Here is a 23,597-nt window from a genome sequence, read left to right as displayed (position 1 = left end):
CTACACCTTTATCCTCATTTCTTTTAATTTAGCTCCATTTCCTACAAAAAGAGCATAATGTGCAAAGTGTTGAAGTGTTTGTGCCTCCCTACAAACCACCCTTTCTTTTAAGAGTCGTGATCTTGTTCCGCACATAATTTTTCACACCAGTCCATGTTCGCTGCTTCAAAGCTTCTGGCTCTGCGTGAATGCATCTTTCACAGTCTTGCTTACCAGGAACTTTGCATGTCTTGATGAAACTCATCATGTGTCTCTCTACTGCTTTTACCTCACTGTCCTCCCATTTCTTTTTTGGAGCATTTGAAGAACCTATGAAATAATTAAAAAGTAAATTCTCATTACACATTCTCATTACAACTAAATCGGTGAGTAAAGAGCAAATCAAGACTGTCCTAATGCATAACTTTTTTTTTAATTTGTCTGGATATTGCTGCATGGAGCTAATTCATGTTTATTTGATTATTGTTGTTTGTGCAATGTAGAGATTTTTCTTACCTTGATCCTCCTGTGAAACAGCTTGATCAGATTGAACGGGTTGATCAGTCTTTACATTTACATTTACAAAAAAATGTAAATGTAAATGTACTGGTGCTGTTGACTGAGATAGGTCACTGGAATCCTCCTCATCACTTGACATGGAATCACCTTGGGCCTCAAGTTGCTCTTAATAATTAATTAACAAAAAATGAACACTTTATTGCTTATACCTAGTATCTGTGACATGAATATATACATTGTTTTGCAAATATGTACAGCAGAGATACACACAGAGCAAGTATACTCATACCATTTGGGTCGATTTCAATGTCATCAAGTTTCTTTCCTTTGTAGTCAGACAGTGTTCCTTTCTCCATGGCCATTAGGACTTTACTCATTTTTGCCAGCTGCAGTGTTCCCTCTGGTAACCGATAATACTGTCTGTGGATTCTGATATCATGACCAAGGAAATCAGCCAGTTGGTCTGCTTCATTCTCATTAAGGTTTAGAATTTTAGACATGGTTGCTATGTGTTTCCTGAGCCTAGTTGATGACAGTGCTTCAGGGTTCTTTATGCCACATTCGCAAGCAGCTTTGTTGATGCACTCTCCTCCTCTGTAGGCAGACATTGCTCCACACCTAGCAAACAAAGGGATTCTCTGCTGGAACACAACAAAGCTCACGCGTTTCAACAAGTAGCTCCATGGCAGAAACCATGGAAGGCTTGAGGAGCACAGGAACCTTTCTCCCTCGTTTACCACGGATCTCAACTCTTGAGAAGTGCAGACACAGCTTCCTCTCAAACTCAGACAGACAGATGGCAATGTCTTCGTGTAGCTCAGAAGTATCCCTGCTTTTAAAAGCTGACAAAAGCATCCGGGATACCTCACCTTCTCTCCTTCGGTTGAACAGGATGACCTGGGACAGCGTGACCTTGGCTAGAGCAGCGTAGCTGTCAGCAGAAGGGCAAGATCTGAGCTTACTTAGGAGCTCATTGTGTTTCTTTTCAAGATGTGTGTGCAGGACTTTGACATCCTGAGTGAAAGGAATGATCTGTGGTGTGTTCCACTTGGCTTCTTTCAATGTAGTTATAGCACCAGCAGAAATGTACTCATTCCACCTTGCCTGGTGTATTTTCCTGAAGTCTCGGGCACACTCAGCACGCTCATGATCTCCATACATCATGGCATTGCTCTCAACAATGCTAGATATCTTGTTTAAAGAATGCCCAAGTTTGAGAGCTAAAGAAGGAATGCGGTAGGAGTTTTTCTCTTCATCATAGCCAGATACAACTTTAACAGCTGCTATGACATGTTTGAAGTTAGTTGGTATGATGAAGTCTACCATTGTTCTCAGTGGGGTAATCTTCCTTGCTTCAAGAAGAAGTCTGCCTACTTCTCTCATCTTCTGTCTGATGTAGTCATGTTTGGTCACATCAGACCCCATCCTGTTGAACATGTGCTCCCCCAGCTGCATGATGCATCTGTCAGTATGAACTACACGCGAAACTTCATCATAGTTCATAAAGGAGAGTACTTTCTTAAATCCTTTGCTCACTTCTAAGCCGACTGGTGTGTTTAGAGCACACAGGGATCGAACTCTTTTCCTGCCCTGGGCATCCTCATTTTTTGGTTTCAGGGGACAGTTTTTGATATGTTTCCAAAGGCTACGCTTGTTATAAAGCCCTTGGCAGTAAATGCAGTGAATAAATTCATTGGCTCTTTGTCTATTTTTTGGACGGTAGCAGGCAATCATCTCCCCATGTCCTTGTCTCACCACATCGGTGTTGTGGGCAAAGTTGCCCCTTTTTCTAAGGAGGTTTAACTGGACTCGTCTTTCTTTGGAATGTTTTGGAAATGCTACTGCCTTTACAACCCCCACTTCATTGCGATGGACAAATTCAAGGTGTCTGGCCATTTTTGAATATGGCTTAAAGCAATAAAGGCAATACTGCTTTTTGTTGTACGTCTTGTGTTCCTGCTTTGGTGATGGCATTGACTGAATAAAAGTCTTTGTCTCTTTAGATTGGCATTTCATCTTTTTAGGTGATGGTGTGGTCATACATTGATCAGATAAACTGCCTGCCTCTTTGGGAGATGTTGGATGTATCAAAGCACTTTTGACCATGTCATGTCCAGAAGAACTACCATCCGAATCATCTGAGCTGATTTTTGGTATGTAGTCAACATCGCTGTAGTCTGTGACATCGCTGTAGTCTGTATCACAGACGGCACTTCCTGAATACTGAATGAGAGAATTTAACACTTACTCAAATAGTACAAAATGGTTTGGTTTTTTTTCAATTATATATTTTAGTGATCACACGAGTACACCACTGCCAGAATCTAATAGAACAGGTAGTATTTGGGCATAGTGGGTATGGCAGTGGATCATGTAACATTACGTTTCATCATTTGCCGATACTGGCAAGCAAAGCCATAATTATGCAAAAAATAGAGCATATAAGTGATCACATGGCTAGTCACATACCTGTCTTTTTCTTGATGGCCTTAAAGAGGATATCTGGAAGAGGAGAAATACAAACAAATATAAATAATATATAATTTCATATAATTTATTGTAAGATCTACCAGTCCAAAAATGAATCTACCCACCTCCCTTAATGAGAGGGTCTCAGACGCCTGTGATGAATGAACCACAGGTGTTGATGCAGCACAGGGTGAAGATAAGGGTGGAGCAGGAGAAGATGAGGACGATGAGGGCTGCGCATGAGAAGGTGATGAGGGCTGCACAGGCGAGGATGAGGGCTGCACAGGCGACGATGATGAGGGCTGCACAGGCGAGGATGATGAGGGCTGCACATGAGAAGGTGATGAGGGCTGCACAGGCGAGGATGATGAGGGCTGCACATGAGAAGGTGATGAGGGCTGCACAGGCGAGGATGATGAGGGCTGCACATGAGAAGGCGATGAGGGCTGCACAGACGACGATGATGAGGGCTGCACAGGCGAGGATGATGAGGGCTGCACAGGCGAGGATGATGAGGGCTGCACAGGCGAGGATGATGAGGGCTGCACATGAGAAGGTGATGAGGGCTGCACAGGCGAGGATGATGAGGGCTGCACATGAGAAGGTGATGAGGGCTGCACAGGCGAGGATGATGAGGGCTGCACATGAGAAGGTGATGAGGGCTGCACAGGCGAGGATGATGAGGGCTGCACATGAGAAGGTGATGAGGGCTGCACAGGCGAGGATGATGAGGGCTGCACATGAGAAGGCGATGAGGGCTGCACAGGCGAGGATGATGAGGGCTGCACATGAGAAGGCGATGAGGGCTGCACAGACGACGATGATGAGGGCTGCACATGAGAAGGCGATGAGGGCTGCACAGACGACGATGATGAGGGCTGCACAGGCGAGGATGATGAGGGCTGCACAGGCGAGGATGATGAGGGCTGCACATGAGAAGGCGATGAGGGCTGCACAGGCGAGGATGATGAGGGCTGCACATGAGAAGGTGATGAGGGCTGCACAGGCGAGGATGATGAGGGCTGCACAGGCGAGGATGATGAGGGCTGCACATGAGAAGGCGATGAGGGCTGCACAGGCGAGGATGATGAGGGCTGCACAGGCGACGATGATGAGGGCTGCACAGGCGACGATGATGAGGGCTGCACATGAGAAGGCGATGAGGGCTGCACAGGCGACGATGATGAGGGCTGCACAGGCGAGGATGATGAGGGCTGCACATGAGAAGGTGATGAGGGCTGCACAGGCGAGAATGATGAGGGCTGCACAGGCGAGGATGATGAGGGCTGCACAGGCGAGGATGATGAGGGCTGCACAGGCGAGGTTGAAGGTGACGTGGGTGGCGCAGGAGGTGTTGACAGTGATGAGGACAGGGCAGGAGGGCATGAGGTTGATAAGGCCATTATAGAGGTGAACAAAGCACAGGGTGCCGATGAAGAGGGTGCATCAGATGTGGATGCGACTGAGGATGACTGTAACAGTCTTGATTGAAACTGCTTCTGCAGATATAATAAGAGGAATTTAGCTTAAACAAGAATAAAATGTACTTTAACAATATTGAAAACTGTGGCATCCATATAAGACAAGAACAAACACACTGTAGGGGTGATCAAAAAATAAAAAACCGTTCTGCACATTTCAAAGCAAAGATCATTAATAAAATAAAAAAACTCTAACCAAACATTTATACAAACTTTACATACAAATTGTGACAAAAGTCACATTAATAGTTACATTGGTTCAGACATTAAAACACTGAACCAATAACTAGTTAAAGGATTAGTTCACTTCATAATTAATTTCCTGATTAATTTCCTCCACGTCAACCAAGATGTTCATGTCTGTCTCTCTTTAGCGGAAAGGAAATTAAGATTTTTGAGTAAAACATTCCAGGATTTTTCACCATATAGTGACTTCAATGGGGTCCAACGGGTCGAAGGTCCAAATGTGAGTTTTAGTGCAGCTTCAAAGTCTCGAAACGATCCCAGTGGGGTGGGTAGTAAGGTGCTAAATTTATTCCATATCATTTAAAGCTGCTTTCCATAACTTTTTTGGGTTAAAAATGATCCAAAATGAATGTTTGAGCAAATACATAACCAGCCAGTGTTCAAAACTATCTGCTTGCCTTAGCTCGATTCAAAACAGTAAGCATGTAATAATATTTTTAATTCCAGTGGTACTGGTGGATTTCCGCGGGAATTTCAAGCATTTTTTGCGTCATTACGTCACTTCTGTACACATAGAGGAGGAGTTTCGGCTTGTTGGATATATTGCATGTGAGGATGTTGGAGGTGGAGATTTATATCCATTTCTCACAGCACTTGATATAATTAAACGTATTAATTTGATGGTAGATCCAGAAAGGTTCAATCCCTAACTGAGATTCACCCGTTGTAAAATGCAAAAGACTTGGACTTTGGAGTGGCTACAGAAAAAAAGAGACTGGCCGCCTGGCCCACACGAAAACAAGGATAAATATCTGAAGGGCCTTAAATGTAGTCACACAATGCTGATGTTGTTAACATTAACAATTTGAGGACAAAGTATAGTTTGCATGGTTTGATGTGATATGATAATATGATAATAAGAAAGTGATTGTTAGATTAAAGGTGGGGTTTGTAATTCTCTTTTTTGTCCATTTTTTCAAAATCACTTGAAATCCTATTCCTAACCCACTTACAGCCACTGAGTTAGAGGCACTGAAATGAAAATTAAGCAATTTAATCATCTGTGGAACGGGCAGGACTCGAAAAACTCCAGCCAATCATTTCCAAGACCACCTAGAATCATTAGACAGTAACTGCGTCAATCAAACGGTTGTACCATACCCCCTCCCCCATCATGTCCATGTTCTTCGAATGGGTGGAGTCAAAGGAAAGAAGGTAAGACCATTTGAGTTGTGTATTTTCAAAATCTGCCGGCCGTTTTGCAAATCACATACCCCACCTTTAATCAGCGCGATTTACTGCAATGCTTTTTTTTCCCTTAGTTGGTCAGAACAAAAGTGGATGTTACTTGTTCAGGTGTCATTTTTTTCAGGTGGGAGGGGTGTGTTTGTTTGGGTGTCGATTTCAAATATTAAGTGTTTCTCAGAAATCACTTACTGCATTTTTAACTAGCTGGCAGTAAACATCAGTAGATAGTTGCTGCATGTTTAAGATGGTTACCGTTTTATTCCTTGATGTTCTTGCTTTGCCTGACTGCTTATGAGGACCATTGCTGTTTACCTTGTCCAGTTCCGGAGAGGAAACAGAAGCTGCACAATGGGACTAGATGTCAGAAAAGAAACCAGTGAATATCAAAATATCAGAATATTTGTAAAGGACAAAAAAACTTGTTAATGTTCATTCCTCTAGCTGTCCTATACTTTATATATCATTCCACACACAACTCTATGCTGAGAGAGTCAATAATATAGAATAATGATACAGATGTTTTAAAGTGGACTTACGGATTTATGCAGGCGCAAACTGCTGGCTGGCTTTTTATCAGTGGATTCTGCTGATGCTTTATTCAAAGGCTTGAGAAATATGAGACCACAATCACATGGTAACTAATCAGAATTAGAGTAAAAAATTATCATGAATTACTGATCAATCTCTTTAGCATTTTATTGGTAGTACCTTGACTCGCCATGGCCAATCTGAGTCTCCATAATTGTAAGTGATTTCCTCTCCTGGTAGAATGTCTCGTACAGCAAACAGACACAGGTGAGGTTTTCTGCTCACTTCAACGGTTCTCATTTTGCAAGTAAGATTTCTGGTCTCATCGTTTGCAAGTCTTCCCAAAGACGAGTCTTCTTTAGATGCATCCATGCTATAAAACATAAAATGAACACTCAATACTTATAATCTTGTGAAAATATGCTAGACATGTAGAGTTATTTTTACAAGTGGTTCTGAACCCCAGTCCTGGGAACCCACCGCTCTGCATATGCTGTATGTCTCGTGTTTTAATCCACCTGATTGAGATGAGGAGTTCATCATCAGAACATGGCTCTATGAACTCATCTGAGTGCATCAGGTGAAGGAGACATACAGAATCTGCAGAGGAGGGTCTCAGAACCACTGATCTATATGATAGTGTACTGCAACATCCTCTCAGCTCTCAGATAAAAGCATCTAAAAGTTACCATGTTGTTCTCTTTAGGGAATACAGGGGGAATTTTTTTTGATGACTCAAAGAAACTACACTCCGTACTCTATGTCAGTTCATGGTGAATTTGAAGTATTAGGGTGTGTTCACATCTGGCATGTTTTTTAGACTGTTTAGAATGTGGTTCATTTGAATAAATGTGAAAGCTGCCATTTGAAACCTGGTGCGACCAAACAAGCAGACCGAGACGCTGAAAAGAAGGGTCTCAGTTGGCTTCCAAATGAACTCTGGTGCAGTTCAAATGAAATAGGAACATAACATGGACCAGAGTCATGTAAATCAACCAAAAACAGGAAGATGTGACCCTAAAAAGGACAGACTGGTCAAGCATAACTTAGGTTCAACGATAGAAATGCCAATCTGAACACTAAGCGTATCCGGACCAAAAGAAACGAGCGAACAGAACTACAGGCATGAACTAAGTATCTTACAGTTCCAGATATTTTAGCATACCTACTACATCAATCCAACAGTTCTGTACTCACCACCAATTTTTGCCATGCCACTGAAAATCAAACAGGAACGTGTTCTCAGCTTCAGTGTAGTGTTCAGTTCGGTCCAGACTCTCCTGTGAACTCAGAAGTTCACCTCTGTATTCAAGAACAAAATCACCTCTGAAAAAAGCTCCAGTGGTGAAAACTCCACGCCCTGAAGAGGAGAAATACATAAGCTTCAGTTTCTTTAATGTCAAATATTATTTTGATTATTACTAAAAGTTCTCTACCATATGATGTACATTATATGATGTAGAAGGGAAATTACTGAAGGAAAATAGTCAGCCAGGCTAATCTCAAAGCATGCTTTGCTTTTCATACTTTTAAGTCTTAAAATTATACAGTTAAAATTACATACATTTTCTTACACAAACAATATTATCATGGCTATATATTGTTTAGAACAAAGTGCCGCAGTGATGACGTATTTTTGCAGGCCAACCCGGTAGTTCACCTCACCTAGTTCCCTCCACAAAAACCTTATAGGATTTTAGAACCCTATAGAAAATCCATATCCTTGTGTAATATATATAATGTTTCTACATTCTTGTAATGTATGTTTGACTGATTGTGTGCCATGTACATCCCTAAGGCCGTGTGTCCACCAAAGCGTTTTAGCCAGCTGAAAATGCTAGGCACTCTGCTGAAAACGCCTAGCTGTGGGCGCTTGAGCATTTTGGCAGCACAGCGTTTTATTCAGTTGAGACGCTTCATTGCTATGATACAGAATATCCACGGCATAGTTTACTTGTAACTGATTTCACAGATAATATGTTCGGAGACCAGCAATATAAATTTTTCATCCATTTTGTTCGATTAGCTTTGCTGGTTGATGTTGTGCAGAAAGAATGTTGTGACAGTTGGCCAGTGTGGTATTAGTCCCGCCGCTCCTCCACTGTGATTGACGGTTGGGTAAAAAGTGACAAAAAAAAAAATAACATTCTTCAACTCTCGTTGACCAGTAAAAAAAAAAAATGGCAGGTGCTCAGCGCTTCAGAGTGAAAAAAAACACTCAGCACCTCGTACACTCATGGCGTTACTTACTTAGTTACCACCCCCTTAGTTACTCTCACTATGTCCGACAAGCTACGCTGCTCTCACGCTCACGCATGCTCTTATGCCACATGTCGACTAATCGATAAAATAATCGCCAGACTAATCGTTTAATTAATAATCGTTTACCCCAGCCCTACTAACCATGGACCTTATTTCAGGATTTTAACCAAAACCCATTGATCATGTCTACATGCACACCGATAACAAAAATGATCTGATAACCTTATTGAAATAATCCATTGTCCTGGTTTACATGCAAACCAATAACCACGTAAACCACTAGACTTTATAAGTAAATCAGGTTAATGACGTCAAAACCAAACCATATGTGTATCTGACTTTGTGTATTTCATATGTCATGTCAGTTGTGATGTTAAATAAAGCCCAAGAAAATTCCAGAATATCAGTGGGAAACTTACAGACTCATTCTCCTCTCATCCAGTATCGGATGCAGGATTTTGACTGTACGACCTCTGCATGAGATGAGAACACATTTTAAGAGTTTCTTGGGTAGAGAAAACGCTTGCTCTCTCTGGATGTGCTTAAATCCACAATAAGGACACTTTCCTGTCACACATCACACATGCTCACTTCAATAAGCCACAGAACACAGGTTAAAGGGATAGTTCACCCAAAAATGAAATTTCTGTCAGTAATTACTCACCCTCATGTTGTTCCAAACCCGTAAGACCTTCGTTCATCTTCGGAATACAAATTAAGATATTTTTGATGAAATCTGAGAGCTGTCTCACTCCTCCATACGCTTCCAAGGGACTGAAACTTGTTGGCCCAGAAAAGTTATTAAAGAGATCGTTAATATAGTCCAAGTGACTACAGTGGCTCAATCTTAAGTTTATCAAGCGACGAGAATACTTTTTGTGCGCAAAAAATAAATAAAAATTATGACTTTATTCCACTATTCATTTCCTTCTCTCTGGGCCTAGAGTGAGTTCACGTAGTAAAACTGTGCAGTGCGTCTGTGTTGCACGTCACACGCATCACACACATGACCAGCGTCGGCCAATAGTGAGCCTACGTGGTGACGTGTAACACAGACCCACTGCGCCACTTCTCTCTGGGCCACTGAAAAAACTTGTGGCCCAGAGAGAAGGAAATGAATAGTGGAATAAAGTCGTTATTTTTGTTGTTTTTTGCGCACAAAAAGTATTCTCGTCGCTTGATAAACTTAAGATTGAGCCACTGTAGTCACTTGGACTATATTAACGATCTCTTTTATAACTTTTCTGGGACAACAAGTTTCAGTCCCTTGGAAGCGTATGGAGGAGTGAGACAGCTCTCAGATTTCATAAAAAATATCCTAATTTGTGTTCCGAAGATGAACGAAGGTCTTACGCGGTTGGAACAACATGAGGGTGAGTAATTACTGAAAGAAGTTTCATTTTTGGGTGAACTAACCCTTTAATGTGTTTACATGCCGGGCAAATCTGGAATAAGGGGCAAAAATCTAGCTGTGTCGATTGGTTTATGCTTATGCCGTTTATGATTACCTTAGTCTGCGTTTACATGACCACAAGAACTGTCGGCTTATTATGCATAATTGGGTTATGTATGTGCAAATAAACACTGACTTTGGTTTGATGGAACCAGAAGTGCAAAAATGCAATTGCTTTGTTTTACTGTACGACGTACACACCTCCGCCGACTTGAGCTTCCAAAGTTACCGGAACTCATTCATTTTCAATGGAAGCTGGCTTCTCTCAGCTGCAAGGAGCATCAAATTCCTTGGCATGGCGTTTTGAGCGACTAGAGTGTCAATCTGAAAGTTGAAAGTAGCTCAACTTTATGGTAATGAGCTATGTTCAGCGGCAAGCAGCAGCAAAGCGTCAGCAACCAATCGGAATATAGACGTCCTTCGCGCTGGCTGATTCCGGAGAAACATACGATGTAAACTTTCGTTCCTACCAAAACATTAGTTCTATCAACACGCTATCAAACTGTGTCCAGCCTGAAGTTCCGCTGGACGTACCTCTCGTCATCGAGCCGCAGCTGCTGCACCAGCCGGTGATACTCTCTGAATTGATAACGGTCCTGGAGGGTGTCATGAACCCGAAATCTCCGAGTCCGACGTCTTCTCAAGCAGCACCAAACACAACAACTTCGCGATTATCCGACAGTGATACACATTTGAGAATGAGCTCAACTTTTATTTGAAATATTTACGAGCGCTCGTTTTAAGCGGGAATGCAATTTGCTCACAGTAACACCAATTTGACCAATTACATTAATGTAAATATAATATTAATATAATAATAATAGCTAATTATTCTTTTTTTCCCAACCAAATGTGACCACAACGTTTATAATAATGCTGTCATTATAAAAGGTTTCTTCAGTGTATTGCTTGTTTTTTCTGTTTATTACATTTTATGTTGTGACACTTCTCTTCTTCGTGCTACGTCAGAGCGGCCAAAGCGTCAACAAGCTTCCCCGTACTTTTTGACAAGCGTCCTTGACCGGGCGGCCAGAGCTTCTTTGCAGCTCAAGTCGGCGGCGGTGTGTACGTAAAGTTAGGGCTCATGCCAGCAGAACTCTATTCAGGAATCTGGACTGCATAATAAAAAATATATATATTTATAAAGTACTGTTTAACTTGTGGCCTAACAACCATATGACTTGCCTTACATTAAATTCTCAGTTTTGTAGATTAACATTATTACTAGGGCTGGGCGATAAAATGATAATGATAATTATTACAATATAATTTCTCGATTAAACGATATCCAGAGTTCGATAAATATTCGATAATGTTTATGCGCCAAAAGCGGAACCAAACTCATTTGACCCGCGCGCCACACGGACCCGTTTATCCGCTCGGCTCAAAGTCCAAACGGCAGCGCAGCATGACTCGCGAGCTCACTAGAGCAGATGCGTTTACTCTGATCGGTCTCGGTCATCAGATCCAGTGAGAAGTGCTTGAATTCAGCGAAGAACACACGTCTCAGTGATTTAAACCAGTTTAAAGGCCGATTAAACCGCGCTGACAAACAGGAGAAACACTGTGGTCAGTCAGAAGGCTTCTTTGTCTACAAATTCCCACCATTTACCACGGATTTACTGTAACGTTAGCCTAATAATATTAACTGCACCATGAAATGTGGGATATACATATTAAATTGTTTTATGTTATTAATGTAGACAATGTATTAAAGGACTAATGAAATAGTTACAGTATTTGGTTTTGTGGTTATCATGATCTAAATGCATGATACTGGATGACCAATGGTTAATTTTAATAAAACTCAAACAGTCAGAATATTACATTTTACCAAATAAAATTGAGGTCGTTTTAAAAGATGTTACTGTTTTTGTTAATGAACATAAATTTTACATAGTAAATCTGCTCCTAACTGAATCTAATACTACTGCAAATCATTGTCAAATATGCATTTCGAGACAAAATATATCTAATATTAATATTGCTGCCTGCACTGTAAACTGTGCTGAAGATCTGTGCCATCAAAGTCAGGCAACACAAACCTGTTTCAAGACTTGAAACAATATCCCCCATTAGCACATGCAGGAACTAAGAAATACATTTTCCAATAAATATATTTATTTTGTTAAGGAAAAATGACAAATGTTTGAATGTTCTACCTCAGATTTGTGAAATGTTCACCTGTTTGGCAAGTGTTTGTCATGATATGTTCTGACAATAAAGAGTAGTTTAAAACCACAATTAATGCTCTGGTTTCTACAACTTTCACTTAGGAGCAAAAATCTGCCTTTAAACTTGAAAGAAATAAAGATTTGACATTTATCGTGATAATTATCGATATCGACTAATATAAAACAATTACCGTGATAATTTTTTTTGCCATATCCCCCAGCCCTAGTTATTAGTTACTAAACTGCTTAGTCATTTATACTTGCCTTTATATTTGCTGATGAACTGCTCTCGAAGCCCAGGCTTGTCAGTTTTACAGGTAATGTGATGCTCAGCGTCCTGCAGAGGTTTCCTACGTCTTTTATTTCCCAGCATGGCGACTTTCTTTCTTGAAATGACTGGAAAAAATAAATATAAGGTGAATGAAATAAACAAGCATATTTTAAAAAATCCTGTTGATCTTACTGGAATTGTTCACCAAAAACACACATAATTATCATACTAACCCTCATGTCCAAACCTGTGTTGTGTTTTTCTGTGGAACACATCTTTATATTATATTATAGATTTTTTTTAAAAAATGGAAATGTCATTGATGCCAATAACCATTGGTTCTTGTGTGTCTTGTAACCACAATTAATGTCAATCTATATTTTATTTAAGAGCTAAAGTATATGGGAGATTTTCAGTCAATAACCAGCTAGATTTATATGGACTATTTTTAATGTGCTTTTTGTCTGCTTTGGAGCTTGAAACAAAATAAAAATATTATAAAGTATCAATGCATGGTCAGTGTGCAAAAAAATCTCTGTGAAGATAAATTATTAAAATAAAACATTCCACAAAAAAAAAAACAATTCGGGGGCAAATAATGTAATAATGTATTACATAAAATATAATATATAAAATAATGATATTAAAAAAAAGAGAATGAATTATTTCAAATTACTGTTGATATTTTACAACACTTTTGAGAAAAACAATGATTTAGTAAACTACCATTGGCTCGGTTGTTTTGATTAATTTGTAGAACCTAAAGTACCATTATATGAAAAATAACAAAATTATATTTAATAGTCAATTTTATATATAAAATTAGTTTTCATTATTGCAACAAATCATCAAGTGAGACAGGCTAAGACGCAAACTCAAATACAATCGAGAAGTAAATAAAACCCTATAACAAAAAATAATTAAACCACTAAAATAAACATACATCTTACTATATTTCATATTACACAATGTATTTAGTTATCATGCATTTTCAGGACAAGTCTTGATCTCACCTTTCCTCGTGGTGGGTTATTGGTCGTCTGTTTCGCGTTCCATCGTCACGTGTCTGCATTTCCCGGGAAAACACCACGGTCGCTGACTTGCGTAAATGACGTAGTTACGTATTTGGATTTCACGTTGAAATTGTGACTACATTTATTTGGCCTAATAGAAAATTATCTGATGGCAAGGATATTTGTTTTAACCACAGTACTGTTTCTTCAAACTTAAAAAAAATGTGGTGAAGTTAGTCTTTCTAGTGGACAGAGCACATGATCACTTTTTAACGAGCACCCGCCTCAAACTATGAACCAGTGCGCATGTCCGTACAAGCACTGGTTTAAAAGAGCAAAAAGTACCCGATGTGCACTTATTTTTATAAAATAACACCACATCATAAAGCTTTTAAGAGGATTACAAATAAGAATATTCAAAACGTGCAGGTCTGCTGTAAACAAAAGCTCACAAGACAGTCAATTGAAGTCTGCAAACCCACAGCAGGGCTGATATGCAAGCTGGTATATGTCTCCATTTCTGCACGAGTCTGTGTTGTCGTGTTTCATCTCATCTGCAGCGAGTCAGTCAGAGACAATGCTGTGGGGGAAGGGCGCGCGCGCGATCAGAGAGTGCTGTGGGGGAGGGGCGGCTGATCACAGTATGAGCAGCAGAAGCAGATCTCAGCTAGGGCTATAGTTTAAAATCAAGAACAAATAAATCTGTAAACAAACATTTAAACGTGCCAGCTTAATTCATGATTCTTTTAAACACTTTTTGTATGACTATAACTGCTCTCTCTCTCTCTCTATATATATATATATATATAGAGAGAGAGAGAGATACATAGATATATAATTTCTTGAATCATTCTTAAGATTTGCAAACCAGTAAGTGCACTGGTTTGTAAAAGAGCAAAAAGTACCCGATGTGCACTTAATTTTCTGAAATAACACCACATCATAAAGCTTTTAAGAGGATTACAAATACGAATATTCAAAACGTGCAGGTCTGCTGTAAACAAGAGCTCACAACTGTCTAAATTAGCAACCTAGATCTCTTGAACAGACATCTTATTTTCTATTAATAGCATTTATTAATCAAAACAGTCAATTGAAGTCTGCAAACCCACAGCAGGGCTGATATGCAAGCTGGTATATGTCTCTATTTCTGCACGAGTCTGTGTTGTCGTCTTTTTTTATCAGTGTCCCACAACTACTTCAGAATTTAAGGCAAATATTTGAGTTAAGATGGGAGGGGTGTGGCTTGTTTTGAGGCTCTAAATTAAACTTTAACATGTACATTAACAGCATTATCTTCTTTTTGTTTCTTTAACAAAGTAGTGGTATTTTACATTAAATATAGTGAAAGACGTGACATTCAGCCAAGTATGGTGACCCATACTCAGAATTTGTGCTCTGCATTTAACCCATCCAAAGTGCACAAACACAGAGCAGTGAACACACACACACACAAACTGTGAACACACACCCGGAGCAGTGGGCAGCCATTTATGCTGCGGCACCCAGGGAGCAGTTGGGGGTTCGATGCCTTGCTCAAGGGCACCTAAGTCGTGGTATTGAAGGTGGAGAGAGAACTGTACATGCACTCCCCCCACCCACAATTCCTGCCAGCCCGGGACTCGAACTCACAACCTTTCGATTGGGAGTCTGACTCTCTAACCATTAGGCCACGACTTCCCCATAATATAAAGGGCGGATAACCTGCTAGACCTTGTTAAGGTTCTTTAAAAAACACATAACCACAATAGATTTACATCTTTTCAGTAGCACTTCTGATTACATCTCTATGTCATTCATCAGCCTGTTAGTTCATTCATCTCTTGGTTCTGTGTCTTTTCCTGCAGCAAGATTCTTTTGGTCTTCTTTATTTGGTGATATCGCTTGGGTTAAAGCATGGAAATTACCAAATAAGTTTTGTGTCAATAACAAAATTAAAGAAGTGTCTTACAAAATACTTCACAGAATATATCCTGCTAAGCATGTTTTGGATTCAAGCTTAATATTTTCATATACTTGTGAATTTTGTGCACTAGAGAAAAGAAACGATTTTGCATATGTTTATTCACTGCATTTACTCAAAATTATTTTGGAAAGATTTAGAAACCTTTATTAATAGGAAACTGAAGTGTACGATGGAAATTTGTGTTTTTGATGTGCTTTTTTATACTCAGAAAGACAATTTGGAATGTAAAGAACAGCATATTATACCGTTTTTTATTTTATTAGGAAAATATCATATTCATAAAAAGAAGTGGGCTCAAGATAAACCAAATTTTCCACATTTTATAAATGACTTTAAATTATATGTACATCTTTTGGAACAAACTAAAAACAAAAAAGCAATGAAAACACGTAATGCTTTGAAAGCACTGGATTTTATGTAAAAAAAATATATTTTATTGTATTTTTTTCTGACAGTTAATGTATGTAATATTGTGAACATGTGATACCTCTTGTTCTTGTGGCATTAAAAAAAGTTCATTCATCTCATCTGCAGTGAGTCAGTCAGACTCAGAGACAATGCTGTGGGGGAAGGGCGCGCGCGCGCGATCAGAGAGTGCTGTGGGGGAAGGGCGGCTGATCACAGTATGAGCAGCAGAAGCAGATCTCAGCTAGGGCTAGGGCTATAAAATCAAAGTAAGAACAAATAAATATGTTAACAAACATTTAAACGTGCCAGCTTAATTCATGATTCTTTTAAAAACTTTTTGTTCTTTTGTATGACTATAACTGCTCTCTCTCTCTCTCTCTCTCTCTCTCTCTCTCTCTATATATATATATATATATATATATATATATATATCATTTCATGAATAATTCTTAAGATTTGCAAACCAGTAAGTGCATTTTTCAAAACAATTCGTACAAACAGCAAAACACAAGATCAAAAGCCTGTAACTTGCTCAATATCCTTAGTACAATATCAATGAACATCAGTGCCATCAGAATGACAAGCCCTTGTGTCATTGTTTACAAACATGATAGTCAAAATGCTTTGTCATGTTGTCAATATAACAGTGAACTATCAGTATACTGAAGTAACCTTTGGCTACGATTTTGATGACAATGATTGAAAATACAAAATACTGCACTTTATCTGTATGACATATAGGCCTACACATTTCAACGGTACACATGTACGCATTACTCGACACTGGACAGGATTTACTGTGAGTGTTTTGTACATTTACATTTATGCATTTTGGCAGACGCTTTTATCCAAAGCGACTTACATTGCATTTCAAGGTACACATTTTACATTCTTATCAGTTCTTGCTTTCCCTGGGAATCAAACCCCGAAATTATTTGAATTATGTTTCAAATAATGCCAGTACAATTTCATTCATTTTATCCATCAGGATTTAATTGGATTGTATTTGGAGTGGACATATTAGTATATAATTATCATTCCGATATAAAGAAAAAGACAAGACACACACACAATGTGAATTTTTGAATTCCATTCAAAAAGTGAAACTTGTATAAGTGAGTGAGTGAGTAAGTGAGTGAAGTGACATTCAGCCAAGTACGGTGACCCATACTCAGAATTTGTGCTCTGCATTTAACCCATCCGAAATGCACACACACAGAGCAGTGAACACACACACACACTGTGAGCACACACCCGGAGCAGTGGGCAGCCATTTATGCTGCGGCGCCCGGGGAGCAGTTGGGGGTTCGATGCCTTGCTCAAGGGCACCTAAGTCGTGGTATTGAAGGTGGAGAGAGAACTGTACATGCACTCCCCCCACCCACAATTCCTGCCAGCCCGGGACTCGAACTCACAACCTTTCGATTGGGAGTCCGACTCTCTAACCATTAGGCCACGACTTCCCATGGAAGTATATTATATTCATTCATTACAACACAGACTGATATATTTCAAATATGTTTCTTTTAATTTTGATGATTATAACTGACAACTACATAAAATCCCAAATTCACTATCTCAGAAAATTTGAATATTACTTAAGACCAATACAAAGAAAGGATTTTGAGAAATGCTGGCCAACTGAAAGGTATGAGCATGAAAAGTATGAGCATGTACAACACTCAATACTTAGTTGAGGCTCCTTTTGCCTGAATTACTGCAGCAATGCGGCGTGGCATGGAGTCGATCAGTCTGTGGCACTGCTCAGGTGTTATGAGAGCACAGGTTGCTCTGATAGTGGCCTTCAGCTCTTCTGCATTGTTGGGTCTGGGATATCACATCTTCCTCTTCACAATACCCCATAGAAGGCAAGTTTGCTGGCCAATTAAGAACAGGGATACAATGGTCCTTAAACCAGGTACTGGTTGCTTTGGAAGTGTGTGCAGGTGCCACATCCTGTTGGAAAATGAAATCTGCATCTCCATAAAGTTGGTCAGCAGCAGGAAGCATGAAGTGCTCTAAAACTTCCTGGTATACGGCTGCATTGACCTTGGACCTCCGAAAACACAGTGGACCAACACCAGCAGATGACATGGCACCCCAAACAATCACTGACTGTGGAAACTACACTGGACTTCAAGCAACGTGGATTGTGTGCCTCTCCATTCTTCCTCCAGACTCTGGGACCTTGGTTTCCAAAGGAAATGCAAAAGTTACTTTCATTAGAGAACATAACTTTGGACCACTCAGCAGCAGTCCAGTCCTTTTTGTCTTTAGCCCAGGCGAGACGCTTCTGACGCTGTGTCTTGTTCAAGAGTGGCTTGACACAAGGAGTGCGACAGCTGAAACCCATGTCTTGCATACGTCTGTGCGTGGTGGTTCTTGAAGCACTGACTCCAGCTGCAGTCCACTCTTTGTGGATCTCCCCCATAGTTTTGAATGGGTTTTGTTTCACTATCCTCTCCAGGATGTGGTTATCCCTATAGAGCTGGTAAGTCCCGCCCCCTCCGTAAAACCCCGCTGGACCTCAAAGTTGAAAAACCGTCAATGCAAGTGAATGGGAGAAAATAATTATTTTCTGGTCCCCTTTGAATTGTGCCATGAATGTGAACATATGTTGTCTGTGAATTTTTTATATAATCTTTCGTGTGAAGAATGCTACAATTTAGCTTGTAGAAGTTTGATAGGGGTAGACTTTTTGTGACAGCACTTTGTGGACTACAACTCTTCGCTGCTTTCGATGCTTTCGACGTCAACAACACTAGCACACGGCTCTAGCTCACAGATCCCACTAAACATGGCTGTGTCTTTGGTGCACTTCACCACCTTCTTTCAGGGAGAGGACAAAAAATCGTTGAGGTTGGCGAAAACCACGGGTAAGTCAACTTTATGGGGTGACGTCACATAGGCGACATGTAGTCTTTCTCGTTATGTCTTTTCCACAACTGCTAGCCGACGAATCATACCATATACTGTCAAACTGGAGGGCCACTGTCCTGCAGAGTTGAGCTCCATCCCTAATTAAACACACATGAACAAGGCAATCAATGTTTTCAGGATTACTAGATATATATAGGCAGGTGAGTTTTTATCTGGGCTGGAGCTAAACTCTGCAGGACAGTGGCCCTCCAGGACCGGAGTTGCCAATGTAAAATGCAAGTAGACTGCTGTAATATATAATGTAAATATGCTGTATTGCACGACTACAGTATAGTGAACACTGTGTGATTGCACACCTGTTCAAGGACTATGCATTAATTGTGACAGGAGAGAAACAGTAGAGCATATATTAATAGAATGTGAAGCATACAGAACAGAACGAATCATACTGTTAGAACAAGTTAAAGAATTACGTTACACACATTTATCAGTAGAGGGTTTACTTTCCTTTTCTGCATCAAAACCATCAGCATGGCCAGCATGAGATACCTTAAAGAAACAGACTTATTTGATCGAATTTAAGAATAACCAAGAATATATATATCATTATTATTATTATTATTATTATTTTTTTTGAAATACATGTTAGTAGAAATCCGCATTGAAGCTCCACACCCCAAACAGTTGGTGGCGGTAATGCACCAAATTGGTATGCCAACCACCAATAAAAGAAGAAGAAGAAGCACACCTGTTCAAATGTTTGAATGACTGAGGACACACACGGTTGTTCTCCCAACATTCGGCTCACCTTTTCACCCGCCTCGGCCATAAGGTCATGATATTGAGAACATGATAGTTGCCCTTATTTCTTCAGAATCTTGTCCTCTTCTACCTCTTCCTCTGTTTTACCTCTGTATTCTTCCACCACACATACTTACTTCTTCTTCCATGCTGTTCACCCTGTTTGTACCTTGTTGTTCTTTCATTGCCAGAGTATGTAACACTGTGTTGTGTTGTGTTGTGCTCTGTCTGTATGCTTCCCAGATGAAGCTTAATGAGATGCACTCTGAGCTATTTTAGAGAACTGGTGGATTATTGGTTGATCGAATGCTTTACATTCCCTTATATTAGTGAAAATCTAAATTCACCTCTGCAATTCAACAATTCAGGACAAAAAATGTCTAATAAAAGTGTATAGAAAATTTGCTTGACAGTTTATGACAACTACTATTCTGCATTTAATGACTTACGGAATTAATACCTAGATGTTTTGGGGAGTAAGACTTGGGAGTATTCAGCAGAGAACCATACATTTTGATCAACATGGCATAAGCAATTGATAATGTAAGAAACAGATAACACTTGTACATAATCAATTGCATTTGTAATTTGTTCAAATGATGAGAAATTGCTTTTATGAGGTGCACAAGTAACTAGATAATGTGGAGGTTGAATAAGAATTTTAGTCGTGATCTGAGAAATGCCCCAAGTCGACTAAGAAAAACTTCAAATATAATTAATAGAATATAAAATAAAAAGATGTTTGCTGTAACTTCTTTCCTCTATATAAAAATATAATATAAAGTAATATAATGCAATGTAATGTCATATAATTTAATTATATAATAAATTAATGAATATAATGTAATGTAATATAATTAATATAATAATATAATATTAAATAACATAAAGAGAATGTTTGCTTGTTTGCTGTAAGTGAATGTGTTGCTCTGGTTACAGACGCGCGTGCTCTGGGTGGGGGAGGGGCCTGGCTGCGGCTGTCAGGGAAATGGCAGGACGCAAAGTTGGAGAAAACACTTAAAACAAATAATATCCCTTATAAAAGCAAGCGAATATGCCTGTTTTCACATCTTTTAATTGCTTGTATATTTTTTATTGAATAAACTCAGATGTATATCACCACACCCACAATAACAGATTTAAACAGTTGCCCCTCCGCTTTTGGAAGGAAATATGTTACTTTTCAAATTCACATGATGTAATGTGTCTGTCCCTTCCCGCGTCAAACTCGTTCCTACAGCATTAATAAAATCCGATGTAAGTCCTGTAGTCACGGTGACGCGGGGCAGCGCGATCTTTACACACACACACAGAGCAGACTCTGATGCCAGAGAAAAACGCGAGGATTAAAAGTTTTAAAACATGCTAATATGAATCGCGAGAGCTCCTGCTGCTCAATGCACATTGGTCTAATCTTATTTAATACTAATTATTGGGAATTTATCTGTAATTTAATGTGGATTATCTGTCAATTCATTCACAATCAACATGTTTTTTCCTCCGCCATCTTTATTGATGACGTATTGGCCTCTGATTGGTCAGATCACCAAGTCCCGCTCCCATAGCGGCTTCCTGCGCTCTGATTGGCCAGAATCCCCAAAGTGTGTATCTTTTCCGGAAGTGCAGTACTCCTAGAGGGCGCTGTGTTATACACACTTTAGTGGGGGGGCATACACACTTCAGGTACACAAATCAGTTAAAAGTGATTTTTTGGGACAAGTGAGATTTTAAGCCTGGACACCATTTTAGAGCATGCTGAATGCCACTGTATAGTCAAACAAATGAGGACATACAAAATGTCCTAAATTTTTTGGGTGGTCCTCAGTTTACTGGTGTGTATTCTGGTGAATGTACCCAAAAGCGATATAAGTAAGTGCACAACACACACACACACACACACACACACACACACACACACACACACACACACACACACACACACACACACACACACACACACACACACACACACACACAATAACATTTCAAAAATAGATTAAATTTAAGCCATTCATTTCTTAAAGCCACAGGTATGGATTTAAAATTAACAATTTTTGTAGCACTAAAAACTGTGTTAAGAACCATTTTTACAGAGTGTTTGCATTTTTACAGAGTACTAATGCATTAAATATCAATGGAGAGGAAATTAAGGAATTCTGTTTCTTGGGATCTTGGGATCTATGATTCACCAAACCGCAACTGTACACCTGAAATAAGGTGCATGCAACAAATCTGGAAGTGTAAAGACATCAGTTTTACAACCAGTTGTAGACTATTCCAGACAATTTTATTTCCTTTATCAATACCATGGACATCAAGGGTTTCCAACAGAGAGGTCCTGAAGCATATTAAACCAGAGATGTCACTTGAAGGCAAAATACAAAACCGCGTCTTACCTTTTTCGGCCATGTGATGTGAACAGCTGCACTAGAATGATGCTTGGCATAGTTAGCGGAAAGAGGAAATGAGGCTGCCAAAAACATGTTGGCTCGATATCATCAGAAGTGACACAGACTTAGGCATTGAACAACTGAAAAAGAAAGTAAAAGATCAGAAAGCATGGCGAGAGTTGGCCCATTGGATCGCCAAGAGTCGGATACGACTGAATGGCTAATCATCATCAGTACATTTAATATTTGAATTACAAAAATAATAGATAAGACTTTACTTTAAAATTGGAATATGTGCCACTATAAGTTTGTTAGCTGGGATGAAGTCAGTGTATATCCAACATGCAGTCATTGTTTATTCCTTATGCATGTCTTGTGAATTCATGTTCTGTTCAATTCTCTTTAATGATCAAACAATGTTAGATGAACATCCAACTAAACCAGTTCTTTGTAAATAGTGACAAATGAAAACTGGCCATCATTCACTACACGACACGATGATACAATACCAGACAATAAAGTTTTCTCTAAACATTACAAGAACATTCATCAAGTACTAATTACGTTATAAGGATGTTCCATGAAAAATTGTACTCATAACGTTTTATGATAACTGTATGAAAACATCCAGCAAATAAACCATTAATACATTATTATTAAGGACATTCTGAGAATGCTACTTCAAGAACGGTTTCTCTCAACATTATGAGAACATTCATTGAGTACAAATAATGTCATAAGGATGTTCCAAGAATTTTGTTCCAAGAACATTATCTCTCAACATTATGAGAACGTAATTAACTATCAATAAAATTATAAGAAAGTTTGATTAACATTGTCCTAACGTTTACACTACATTTAAAGAACATTAGTGAAAGTTATGGGAATGTTCCCTGTTAGCTGGTGTGAGTAAAAGATTACTGAGTTTTAATTTTATGTAAATCAAGTTTTAATTTTTTCACAATTTTCAAAAATAATACATTTTAATTAAAAGTTGAACAGTTCCTAGCAGCATTCTAGCATAACCTCTGAAATAAAAAGCGATTTTAGCTCACATCTCAAAGCTGTTTAAATGTATAGATTTTAAGAGGTGTTCACTACATGATACAAATGTGGACCATACGTTCATTTCCTCTGTAATGCCATACCACTTCATAGAAAGTCTGAGTCAGGCAGGAGAGTGCAAATGTCCACATGCAAGTACAAGGCTTTCATATGTTTCCAATTGCATACACATGATTATGTGTCTGACATATCACTGCTCCAGTCTGTGTTTCATTCCCACCTATTTATCAAATATCAGGGCTTGGTAACCTGGTATCCATGACGACCCGATTGTCACGGTGATCACATCTGTCCAATTAGTTGTGGTTCATTACTGAGGGATCTCAGCCATGGAACTGAAACAGACCTGATTAGAGTTGAAAAATGAGGGCCAGCACTCTTCTGTACAGGGGGGAGATGGGTAAGGGATCTTGAAGCAGAGACCCCCAGGAGACTCAGTCCATCAGGGGCAAGAAGAGGTCAACAGGAGGTTCTCAGCTCAATCATAGGCAGTCATCATCTCTG

General features: G+C 39.4%; 1 protein-coding gene across 1 annotated transcript; it reads right to left on the bottom strand.

Moving 5' to 3' along the window:
- LOC132110302 (uncharacterized) lies at positions 1-13,577 on the bottom strand. The gene is made up of 12 exons (XM_059516867.1): positions 12,804-13,577; positions 12,564-12,695; positions 7,608-7,770; positions 6,591-6,783; positions 6,419-6,487; positions 6,135-6,236; positions 5,375-5,417; positions 4,262-4,309; positions 788-1,102; positions 496-663; positions 148-309; positions 1-41 (listed from the first exon to the last, which is right to left on the bottom strand). The coding sequence occupies exons 2-12, from the start codon at positions 12,670-12,672 to the stop codon at positions 1-3; spliced, it is 1,413 nt and encodes a 470-aa protein (XP_059372850.1). The 5' UTR covers positions 12,673-12,695; positions 12,804-13,577.
- Positions 13,578-23,597: the final 10,020 nt, after the last annotated feature.

This window comes from Carassius carassius, chromosome 30, assembly GCF_963082965.1.
Source record: "Carassius carassius chromosome 30, fCarCar2.1, whole genome shotgun sequence".
Classification (NCBI taxonomy): Eukaryota; Metazoa; Chordata; class Actinopteri; order Cypriniformes; family Cyprinidae; genus Carassius; species Carassius carassius.
The sequence above is the reverse complement of the archived record's forward strand: the minus strand, read 5'-3'. Positions and strand labels throughout refer to the sequence as shown.